General features: G+C 44.9%; 1 protein-coding gene across 1 annotated transcript in view; it reads right to left on the bottom strand.

Moving 5' to 3' along the window:
- Nucleotides 1-2,151: 2,151 nt before the first annotated feature.
- Nucleotides 2,152-11,413, bottom strand: part of cers1 (ceramide synthase 1) — a 48,066-nt gene continuing 38,804 nt past the window's right edge. The window contains exons 3-7 of the mRNA XM_056277792.1: nt 6,635-6,815; nt 4,929-5,090; nt 4,610-4,757; nt 3,197-3,366; nt 2,152-2,194 (exon numbers count right to left, since the gene is read on the bottom strand). Of these exons, the coding sequence (XP_056133767.1) occupies nt 2,152-2,194; nt 3,197-3,366; nt 4,610-4,757; nt 4,929-5,090; nt 6,635-6,815 (704 nt within the window). The remainder of the gene's footprint in view (nt 2,195-3,196; nt 3,367-4,609; nt 4,758-4,928; nt 5,091-6,634; nt 6,816-11,413) is intronic.

The following is an 11,413-nucleotide window of genomic DNA, read 5'->3' as shown; positions in this document are numbered from 1 at the left end:
AATACAAACAGTGCTCTCTCTAAAAAAAAAAAAAAAAAAAAAAGTAAAAGACAGCAGCAATTTCCAAACAAATCAACAAATTGTAATCAACGATCAACAATGACAATGTAAAATCATGAGCTAAACTCGACAGGTAGCTAGCTAGCTGGTCCTGGGCCCAGAGCACATACAGGCCCATAGGGTTAGCCAGGACGACATGTGTGGACTGCTCCGGCAACAAGCTTGCTGTTCATCAACACAAGAGCTTGAATTTGATCGAAAAAGGTAGGAAGAATGTATGTACCACATAAGTATATACATATATTTTCTGTTTCTTTTCTTCTTCTTTTTTAAATCAGTCACAGCATTGGATTCCTGAAAAGGTGCGGCGTAAGGTCACACAAGCACACATCGAATACAAAGGAAGGGCTGGAGGCAGGTGTGTGTGTGTGTGTGTGTGTGTGTGTGTGTGTGTGTGTGTGTGTGTGTGTGTGTGTGTGTGTGTGTGAGTGTATGTTCAGTCAGTGGTCTCTGCTGCTCTATATGGATTCACATTAAAGATGACTTCTGCACGCCTATAAAACAGTTTTGAGATTACATTTGCTAGTAGATTGTTTTCTTCTTCTTTGTTTGTTTTTAAAATAAATTCATAGCATATTTCCAAACCATTCCAACTTCATGCATTCCTGAATACCATGTTGTGTGCAATATATTAAATGCATCATTCTTGATTTTTTTTTTTTAGCATTACATCAGTTCAGGGCCATTGCTCCGACTTTTGGTTTAACATGATAGCCGCCACCACAAAGTGAAATGGTTACCAATCTCATTTAAATCCATATTGGTAAAAAAAAAAAGAGAAAAAAAGATGAAACCGTGACAAATATAGAGAAACCCAGTCAATCAATTCTAGCTATCTGCTGTCATTAAACCAGCAATTAGCTTGTATGCCTTCATTTCAGTGCAGCAACAGATACTATACAACACACAGGGGAGGGGAAAAAAAAGACAGGAAAAGTTAAAATACTTTTTTTTTTCCAGACAGGAATGTCAAGTAAGTATTTCCAAAAACTATTCATCACCAGTAAGAGCAATAAAAATAACAATACAAAAAAAATCAAACTAAGTAGTGAAATGTTTTCATTGAAAATAGTAGCAACAATGCATTCTGAGTCTTTCATGACAAGATCATCACTAATCCCCCCCAACACACACACACACACATACACACAAATAAACACCCTGCTCACGTGCACACACACCATGTATAACTGCCTGAGTGTGGGCGCACGCGCGCGCGCGCACACACACACACGCACACACTGCTGTAGCTGTTCTACTGATTGGGGGGGGACACTCGAACTGGGCGAAGATGCGAAGATCAATTTACACCAGTAAAACAATACTATGAAGTCCCACTCATACCACAGTAGCCGTACTTTTACGGTGCACGAAACGGTGCTCTAACTTCCCTTTCTGGTAGTCTCGCCCTTACCTCACACCTGAAGTCAGGAAGGGATAGGAGGGAGTGGTGCAGAGGAAAACAAAAGAGACGCCAGACGTGGCCTTTAGGCGCTTGCTTCACAAGCAGGCCGTCTCTCCGGGGGTCTGGGAGAGAGGGAGGGGAGACCTTGGACAGAATTTACCGATGAAAACTACCCCTCACCAGAATTTTGTTTGTCTTATCGGGTCACTACAGGCTACCCGTAAGCCCAGATGTTTACAGAATCAATACTCAAGCCTTGTCCCATCCGGGTGCTGTGTACTTCAGGGATGATGGTAATGATGATGACGACAATGTTTGTACACACCCAGTGGTACTGTACACGAGAATCTCGCCAAAAAACCAAAAACAAAAAAAACCTGTTTTATTTCTATAAAAGCTATCAGATGTAATGTTAAGAATAATCAGACAACAGGCTGCCTAAAATGACATTCACAGTGCTATTACAATAAAAAAAAAAGACAACAATGAAATAAAACTTAACAAAACATGACAATTCAGTTTAAAAAAAAACCCACACACAATTCATTACGCTCTAAGTTGTTTTTTCCCTCTCTTTGTAGCGAAGCCCTTCTCCCGGCCACCTTCCCAGCATGAACCAACCCTCGGGAGCGTTCGTCTTGCTTGCACTTGCAGTCGAGTGCCAGGCCGTGGCGACGGAGAGGCGTCTACAGACGTTTCTCCTTCGCAATTCCGTTCTGCACGTGCTTCCTGTCACACACAAAGGGAGATAAGAGAGGGGATGAGAGTGATGGAGTCAGAGATAGGATGGGGAGAATGAGAGGGTGTGGAGTGGGGGGGATATAGAAAGATAAAAGATCAGCACATGTGTGGTGTTAGCAGGTGGAGAGGAGGCTATCGTGGGTGTTCAAGGCCGGGCAGATAAGAGTCGGTGAGGTTAGCACTGCCACATAATCACATCAGGGTGAGGGCAGGGGCTCTGATCCTATCTCAGCTGGGAACCATTTGCTGACACACAATAAATTGCAAAGATTGTGTGGTAAAGTGTGTCTGTGTGTGGTATCAGTGCTACGTGGTAACGTACGCGTGTGTTTGTGTTATCAATAGGGTAAGGGGCTTGAAAGCCGCAGTGGTCAAAGGCTGCAATTGTAATCAGTTTGGGAAGATACGGGTTCACATGACACTTCGACTGTTGAGTTGCCACACCAAGGCAGAGGCGACTCGGTCGCTGCAGCAAAAGAGCCGTATTTACAGCTCCAGATAAAAGCTCAGTCGATAAGCTGTGATATAGTGATGGTGGCATGGCCGGATGCTGGGGGTAGTTTCCACAATGGCCAAGTCAGCAGGCACTATAGGTGGAATTCTAAAAAAATTTTTTTTCAAAGAGTAAAGAAGAAAATCACGTGTATAATTACTACACTTGTTCTCATTATATTGCACACGCCCTTTTATGATTTCTTACCCAGCAGCTTACAATCAAAACTATCTGATAAGGTGCCTGTGTCAGCGAACGGTAGTGACTTGACAGTTTACCGGCCACCTCCCCCTGTTTTACCAGCCAAAGCGATTAGAAAGTACTGTCTCATGGAAACGACGATTCAAACCGATGTTGGTTCACTGACAGCGGCTGGTAGGGAGGACCAATCTACCAGCCGCTGCCAAAGACATCAGTCTGGGCTGGTGGTTATGTCCCCAGCCTGTGGTGTGTGCTCTCTCTCAGGCTGTTTAATGACAGGTTTACGGCTTGCTCACCCCTGGGTAGACTTGTGATGTCCTGCATCATCATCTTCATCATTGCCTTTTTTTGCCTGAGGGTCTGATAGCTGGCCCGCTGCTGCCCTGTTAACCTCCTCCTCCTCGTATTCCCTGACATCGTTCACCTCCTTCACCTTCAGCACCTTCACCACAAACACCACGATGAACTGTCCGAGGCCATGGAGGACGTCCCCGGGGAAAGTGGGTGAGAGAGATAGAGAGAAAGAGATTAATGTTAATGTTGCGGCAACGTTACTTGATGGCAGCAATGTCAGACATCCAAAGGCTCTTTACTTTTTTATATATCCGTTTGTTTTTAAGTTATCTATATTTCACCTCCACCAGCAAGACCAGCAAGAGTTAAAGGGAAGGTTTACAAGATGGTTGTGAGACCAGCTATGCTACATGGTTTGGAGACAGTGGCACTGATGAAAACACAACTCTGCTGGAGGTGGCAGAGTTGAAGATGCTAAGATTTTCATTGGGAGCGATGAAGAAGGACAGGATTAGGTCCCAATTTCCCCTCGGGGACGAATAAAGTATTCTGATTCTGATTATACTAGAGGGACAGCTCAGGTTGGACAGTTTGGAGACAAAGCAAGAGAGGCAAGATTGGGATGGTTTGGACATGTGTGGAGGAGAGATGCTGGGTATATTGGGAGAAGGACGCTGAATATGGAGCTGCCACGGAAGAGGAAAAGAGGAAGGCCAAAGAGGAGGTTTATGGATGTGGTGAGGGAAGACATGCAGGTGGTTGGTGTGACAGAGGAAGATACAGAGGACAGGAAGAGATGGAAATGAATGATCCGCTGTGGCAACACCTAACGGGAGCAGCCGAAAGCAGTAGTAGTAGTAATAGTAGTAGTAGTAGTACATTTCACCTCCTGTTTTAGGACCCTACAGTTGCCATGATGCAGAAAACATGGACGAAATCACGGAATAGAGACATAAAAATGGATTTCAGATACAAACATGGAAGTTTTGGAGATTTGGGGGAAATTATTTCAAAACTTGTGAGCATATTATGAATTTAAAGTAATGTGTTCTTAGTCCATCCGTCGTTCTCCTTCACAGTAACCTTATCATGCTTTTGTGTCTTCGTGCATGTGAGTGTGTGCATCACAGCATGCACATGCCCATAAACACATATGGGATTGTTGTATGGGATAGAGAAAAAGTCAAAGAGGCGGCCATTTTGCTTTGCTTTTCATTATTGTAGTTGACCACACCAACTTTCTAACAGTAAAAATGAGTGAAAATGGGATTTCATAGGGTTCTACTACTTGCCTGTGTGCTGTTTAGACAACCAAAGCAGACTGTGTGTGTGTGTGTGTGTGTGTGTGTGTGTGTGTGTGTGTGTGTGTGTGTGTGTGTGTGTGTGTGTGTGTGCGTTTGTTTGTTTATACTCACCAAGAACCAATAGATATTCATGACCAGCAGAGCCAGGAGCAGGATGTTGAAGAAGAAGTAGAAGGGGATGTTGGGGACAGACTGGAGGCTGGACACACATGTAGCGTACAGCACCTTCAGAGGGAACCAGTACAGACGGAACCAAAACCTAAGGGAGGGGGGGGTGGAGGAAGTGGAAAAAAATGAAAATGTGGAAAATGAAAAAAGTGCTTGTTTGGGGTTACCCTGGCATTTCTGAATCTGAATTGTGTGTGTGTGTGTGTGTGTGTGTGTGTGTGTGTGTGTGTGTGTGTGTATAGATGTCTACTGTGTGCCTCACCAGGTGATGCTGAAGCTGATGGAGCCCATATTGGACAGGACATCATTGAGAAGGTGGTAGCTTCCTCCTCTGGATTTCAAGTAGATGTTGAGCTTGGTGAACTCGAGCTGGATGTCATTGATGTCATGGAGGAACAAGACCAAGATCCCTACGTTGTGGTATCTGGAGGGCAGAGATGACACATTACTTACAAACTGCACATTTATATGATTTTCATAAGGAAAGATACATAAATACATACTCGCCGAGTTTCATAACATCATCTTCAGCTAATGATACTGAATATCTAACACCACCTCCTAAGTGGGCCCTTGATTGGCGGCATTTCCATGGTTTCAGGAAATGTTGGTACCAGGTATCAAACTCGCAAACTTTTGCACAATAAGTACACCTGTAAAAGGATGTAGTGTCCGGGTAGCATAGTGGTCTATTCCGTTGCCTACCAACACGGGGCATCGCTGGTTCGAATACCCGTGTTACCTCTGACTTGATTGGGCGTCTCTACAGATACAATTGGCTGTGTCTGCGGGTGGGAAGCTGGATTTGGGTACGTGTCCTGGTCGCTGCAGTAGCGCCTCCTCTGGTCGATCAGGATGCCTGTTCGGGGGGAGGGGGAACTGGGGGGGTATAGCATGATCCTCCCATGCGCTATGTCCCCCTGGTGAAACTCCTCACTGTCAAGTGAAAAAAAAAGCATCTGGCGACTCCACATGTATCGGAGGAGACGTGGTAGTCTGCAGCCCTCCCCGGATCGGCAGAGGGGTGGAGCAGCGACCGGGATGGCTTGGAAGAGTGGGGTGATTGGCCAGATACAATTGGGGAGAAAAAGGGGTAAAAATATAAAAAAAAGAAAGAAAGAAAGAAAAAGGATGTAGTGATAAATACAGACAATGTGACAATTAAAATAGTAATGGAAGGACTGAAAAATAAAAAAACTAGCTGAGCGGTGTGTTTTGAAGACACACTGTAGTCAAACCAGGATTGTCTCTTTAAGAAGTGAGACTGGCAGCACTGCAAAGAAAACTGCCCTCTCAAGGGCACTAGAGAGGGCGCCGTCTTCCGCCACCGGTTGTTCCATTTTAGTTGCGTTAACACACTGGAGTGTTGCATACGGTAACTTCATCAGGTTTTCCTGTTTCTGCAGTTTTGCTGAGCGTTGACTTCTGCAGTAGGGATCCGCGCCTATCTGTGAAATCTACTCAGCTGCAGACAGCCTTACACGTATGCAGCATTCTGCCCCCTGTTTGCCTAACCCTTACCCCAACCATCTGTACGCTGCCTTCCCTGTCTACACCTGCTCTAAACCGCTGCTGCGAGACAACACCGCAGCTCCAACATCAGTGTCTTTGCCTTTCTTTCTTTTTTTTTCTTTTTCTGGGGGGCATTTTCTGCCTTTATGAGATAGCGAGAGTAGAGAGAGACAAGAAAGGCAGGGGAGAGAAAGGGGATGACATGCAGCAAAAGGCCCGGGCCGGATCTGAACCCAGGCCGCTGCAGTAAGGACTCAACCTTATGTGGTACATGCTCTACCAGGTGAGCCACCTAATTTCATAATTCGAAAGATTACAAAGCAAATTTATGCGCCAGGGATGTTTCACGACCCTCGGGCCTCTGAATCCATTTGTCCTCGTCCCGCAAAACCCAATCTGAAGACCTGAAAATTTCAACTGACTTATGAGGCAGGACATCAACGATGGGAAGCTAACCTGAAGGCGTAGGAGAAGCTGATGAGTGCCAGTGTGATGACGTGGTGGACCACCATGACGGTGGAGTCCTTCCTCCATGCATCCATGTAGACTGTAGCATAGATGGAGTGACCATAGAAGCTACCCTGGATCAGATAGGCAATGGCGATGTCTGTAGGCACCGACATACCACTCTTCCAGCCTGTATAGATAGATAGATAGCGAGACAGAGAGAGAGAGGAGAGAGAGAGAGAGAGAGGGGTTAGGGTTTGATATGCACCAAGGATAAAACACATTAGGAACTGTAACTCATTTTTTTTATGGCAGAGGAGTTGGAATCCACCCTGTCACCGTACTTTTCTGTGATAAAGAACGACTCAGAAGGTGACGGAAGAACGGAGCCCAAGCGTAGAAAGTTTGCTAACTCTTTCCGAGGCTAAGAGAAGAGCATATGGGTCGGGCAAAACGAAATTCTAAGAATGAAATTGACCAAATTCATTTCAGTAGCTATGATTCAACATAGGAGAAGTGGTGGGTGGAAGAGGATTTTTGATGTTTCGAGATAAGGAAGCTGTGTTAAACACTTTCAACGTGTAAAGTCAAACAGATGTCGACCTTTGCTTCGCTCTGCAGATAATTTGAGTTAGTTTGTTTCTTGAAGCTTCTTGGTGCAGTCTGGCGGTTTTGATGGGTAATTGTTGCAGCCTGTCTGCAAAAGGAAATACCCTTTCAGATTCACTGCAGATCAGAAGGAGGCAACTGTCACATGGTTTTCACGGGGCGCTGCAAACAGGCTTATGACCTTTTACTGAGAGCTCAGCACTAATCAATGCGAGCTGAAACCGAAGAAAGGTTAGCTATTTGGTCTGGCTTGTGGAACTACCACTGGGTCCACCAAGCATTCACCCCTCTGCTGCAGAGAGCAATTAGTGGCTGTTCTCCTATAAAGATACCGATGATGGTTTACTCTGCAGTCGTACCTGCGAATCTAAATAGCATTTGTATTTGAAGAGGAAAAACAGGTTATGCATCATGGTAGAAAAAAATCATCACGCTTGTAAAAATCTGGTATATCACATTAGTAACACACACACACACACACACACACACACACACACACACACACACACACACACACACACACACACACACACACACACACACACACACTACTGATAAACATCCCGGGGGAGTGCCATATGTGAACAGGCAGCTTATAAGGACTAGAAAGGTCGAGGCTTATCGAGGTTTATCCTGGGGGAATTATAGAGGAACTTCTTGGTCTCACAGGTGAAAATTGCCCAAAATCTGTAAAATAAAAGGGCCAGGGCTAGCTAAGCTTTCTATTCCCTAACACGAGGGACGGCTGTCTGGCAGGCAACTCTCCGCTCGGTTGCTAAAGTAACTTGCGTCTACCGTGGGATGGTATTACATTCGGACCTCGTGTAATGTTTATTGATTGGACCTTCCGTCATTAAACATTGAGGGGAAGGTCTCCAGCCGCATTGCAACGGAAGAGCTGCCCGGGGCGACTATGGGAACTGGAGCCCTCTCTTTTCTCTACCCCGTCTGGATAATCTTTCACAATCTCTTCCTCCAACTATTCCAGGCCCTCCCTTGCTTCTACCCCCTTGTTTTCATTTCTCCTTATTTTGCAAATTCCCTCTCTAGCCTTCACTTTAGATCTGTTGGTCCCTGTCTCTCTCTCTTTCTCTCGCTCTCTATTTTTTCCTTTTCCTAGGAGTCCAGCCTTAGTAGGTTCCTCTTGCACAATCTTCGGCTGACAGTAGTAGAGGTGATGTGGCTTTTAAAGATGCACCTAGCACTGTCAGCCGGCCTATGCACACTCCACTCAGAGGGGCAGGGCTGGACCAGAGCCCTAACACCAATCCACTTCTTGTTTTGTTTCTCTTTTGCCCCCCTCCTTTTCTTCCCAATTGTATCGGGCCAATCACTCCACTCTTCCGAGCCGTCCCGGTCGCTGTTTCATCCCCTCTGCCGATCTGGGGAGGGCTGCAGACTACCACATGCCTCCTCTGACGCAAGTGGAATCGGCAACCACTTCTTTTCACCTGACAGTGAGGAGTTTCGCCAGGGGGACATAGCACATGGGAGGATCACGCTATTCCTCCCAGCCCCCCCCCCCCCGAACAGGCGCCCCGACCGACCAGACCAGAGGAGGCGCTAGTGCAGCGACCACGGCACATACCCACATCCAGTTTCCCACCCTCAGACACAGTCAATTGTGTCTGTAGGGACGCCCAACCAAGCCGGCGCTAACACAGGGATTCGAACCGTGTTGGTAGGCATCGACACCAATCTACTTCTGATGGAACAGGATGGGAGGCTATTGGAATAAAAAAAAAAAAACAGCACTGTTTTAAGAATCAACTCTTCAGGGGCGCCTCTGTGGCCCAATGGTTAGAGTACATGGTCACAACCGTCGCCAGTTCAAATCCAGTCGGCAACCTTTGTTGCATGTCTCACCCCCCCCTCGCCATTTCCTGTCTGCCTCCACTATCATTATCTTATATATATATATATAAATATATATATATCTATATACACTACCGTTCAAAAGTTTGGGATCACCCAAACAATTTCGTGTTTTCCATGAAAAGTCACACTTATTCACCACCATATGTTGTGAAATGAATAGAAAATAGAGTCAAGACATTGACAAGGTTAGAAATAATGATTTGTATTTGAAATAAGATTTTTTTACATCAAACTTTGCTTTCGTCAAAGAATCCTCCATTTGCAGCAATTACAGCATTGCAGACCTTTGGCATTCTAGCTGTTAATTTGTTGAGGTAATCTGGAGAAATTGCACCCCACGCTTCCAGAAGCAGCTCCCACAAGTTGGATTGGTTGGATGGGCACTTCTTTGAGCAGATTGAGTTTCTGGAGCATCACATTTGTGGGGTCAATTAAACGCTCAAAATGGCCAGAAAAAGAGAACTTTCATCTGAAACTCGACAGTCTATTCTTGTTCTTAGAAATGAAGGCTATTCCATGCGAGAAATTGCTAAGAAATTGAAGATTTCCTACACCGGTGTGTACTACTCCCTTCAGAGGACAGCACAAACAGGCTCTAACAGGTACTATTTAATGAAGATGCCAGTTGGGGACCTGTGAGGCGTCTGTTTCTCAAACTAGAGACTCTAATGTACTTATCTTCTTGCTCAGTTGTGCAATGCGGCCTCCCACTTCTTTTTCTACTCTGGTTAGAGCCTGTTTGTGCTGTCCTCTGAAGGGAGTAGTACACACCGGTGTAGGAAATCTTCAATTTCTTAGCAATTTCTCGCATGGAATAGCCTTCATTTCTAAGAACAAGAATAGACTGTCGAGTTTCAGATGAAAGTTCTCTTTTTCTGGCCATTTTGAGCGTTTAATTGACCCCACAAATGTGATGCTCCAGAAACTCAATCTGCTCAAAGAAGTGCCCATCCAACCAATCCAACTTGTGGGAGTTGCTTCTGGAAGCGTGGGGTGCAATTTCTCCAGATTACCTCAACAAATTAACAGCTAGAATGCCAAAGGTCTGCAATGCTGTAATTGCTGCAAATGGAGGATTCTTTGACGAAAGCAAAGTTTGATGTAAAAAATCTTATTTCAAATACAAATCATTATTTCTAACCTTGTCAATGTCTTGACTCTATTTTCTATTCATTTCACAACATATGGTGGTGAATAAGTGTGACTTTTCATGGAAAACACGAAATTGTTTGGGTGATCCCAAACTTTTGAACGGTAGTGTATATATATATATAGCACTCACAACACCATTGACGGTTTTGAAAGAAAGCGCTATATGTATATATATAATATATACACACACACACACACATACATATATATGTATACACACACACATACATCATAGATACATAAAGGATCAGCGCTTCATCACACATCTATCCTGCATCAATGTTACAGTAATACGTAACCTGTGATGCATTTAACAGCCATTAGGTCCATTAAACCAGCAAATTACTTCCCAAATGTTGTTTTTTTTCATTGCATTCAGTTGGTACATTGCAAAACGAAATTCAATCATTATCCAAACCGCTTATCCTTACTCAGGGTTGCGGGGATGCTGGAGCCTATTTCAGCTGTCACTGGGCGGCAGGCGGGAAGACACCCTGGACAGACCGTCAGACCATCACAGGGCTGACACACACATCAGAAACAATGCCACCCATTAAATAAACCAATGAACAAACTCCTACAACATCCATCCATCCATTGTCTTAACCGCTTATCCTGCTCTCAGGGTCGCGGGAATGCTGGAGCCTATCCTAGCATTCATTGGGCGGCAGGCGGGGAGACACACTGGACAGGCCGCCAGGCCATCACAGGGCGGACACATACATCAGAAACAATACCACCCATTAATTAAATAAACCAATGAACAAACTCCTACAACAGAAAAACAAAAAACATTAATTTTCTCCCGTTTCACAAAATCAGCTGGTCCTCACATAATGTGCTTCCTGATATCAAAATGGAGCGGAATTTGACCTTTCTAACCTGTTCCTCTTGAGGCAGCTGCACTGACCACCGCGTCACCATGCCGCCCGCGGACATGTGGATGTGTGCAGAAATGTCCACATTTCTCTTTTCCCCTGTTCCTAACGGGTTAGTGAATAAACATTCTTGTGTACTGGTTTATGAATATACCAAACATGTTAGCCCTTGATTTTGGTGTAAAAAGAAGGAAGTGTGATTTAAATATGTCGAATGGACGAACATAAATCACATCGGGCTACTCAAATTAATGGGGCTAGAGCACTGTTG

This window comes from Lampris incognitus, chromosome 3 (assembly GCF_029633865.1).
Source record: "Lampris incognitus isolate fLamInc1 chromosome 3, fLamInc1.hap2, whole genome shotgun sequence".
Classification (NCBI taxonomy): Eukaryota; Metazoa; Chordata; class Actinopteri; order Lampriformes; family Lampridae; genus Lampris; species Lampris incognitus.
Note: the sequence above shows the minus strand (reverse complement) of the source record. Positions and strands in the feature narration are given on the sequence as shown.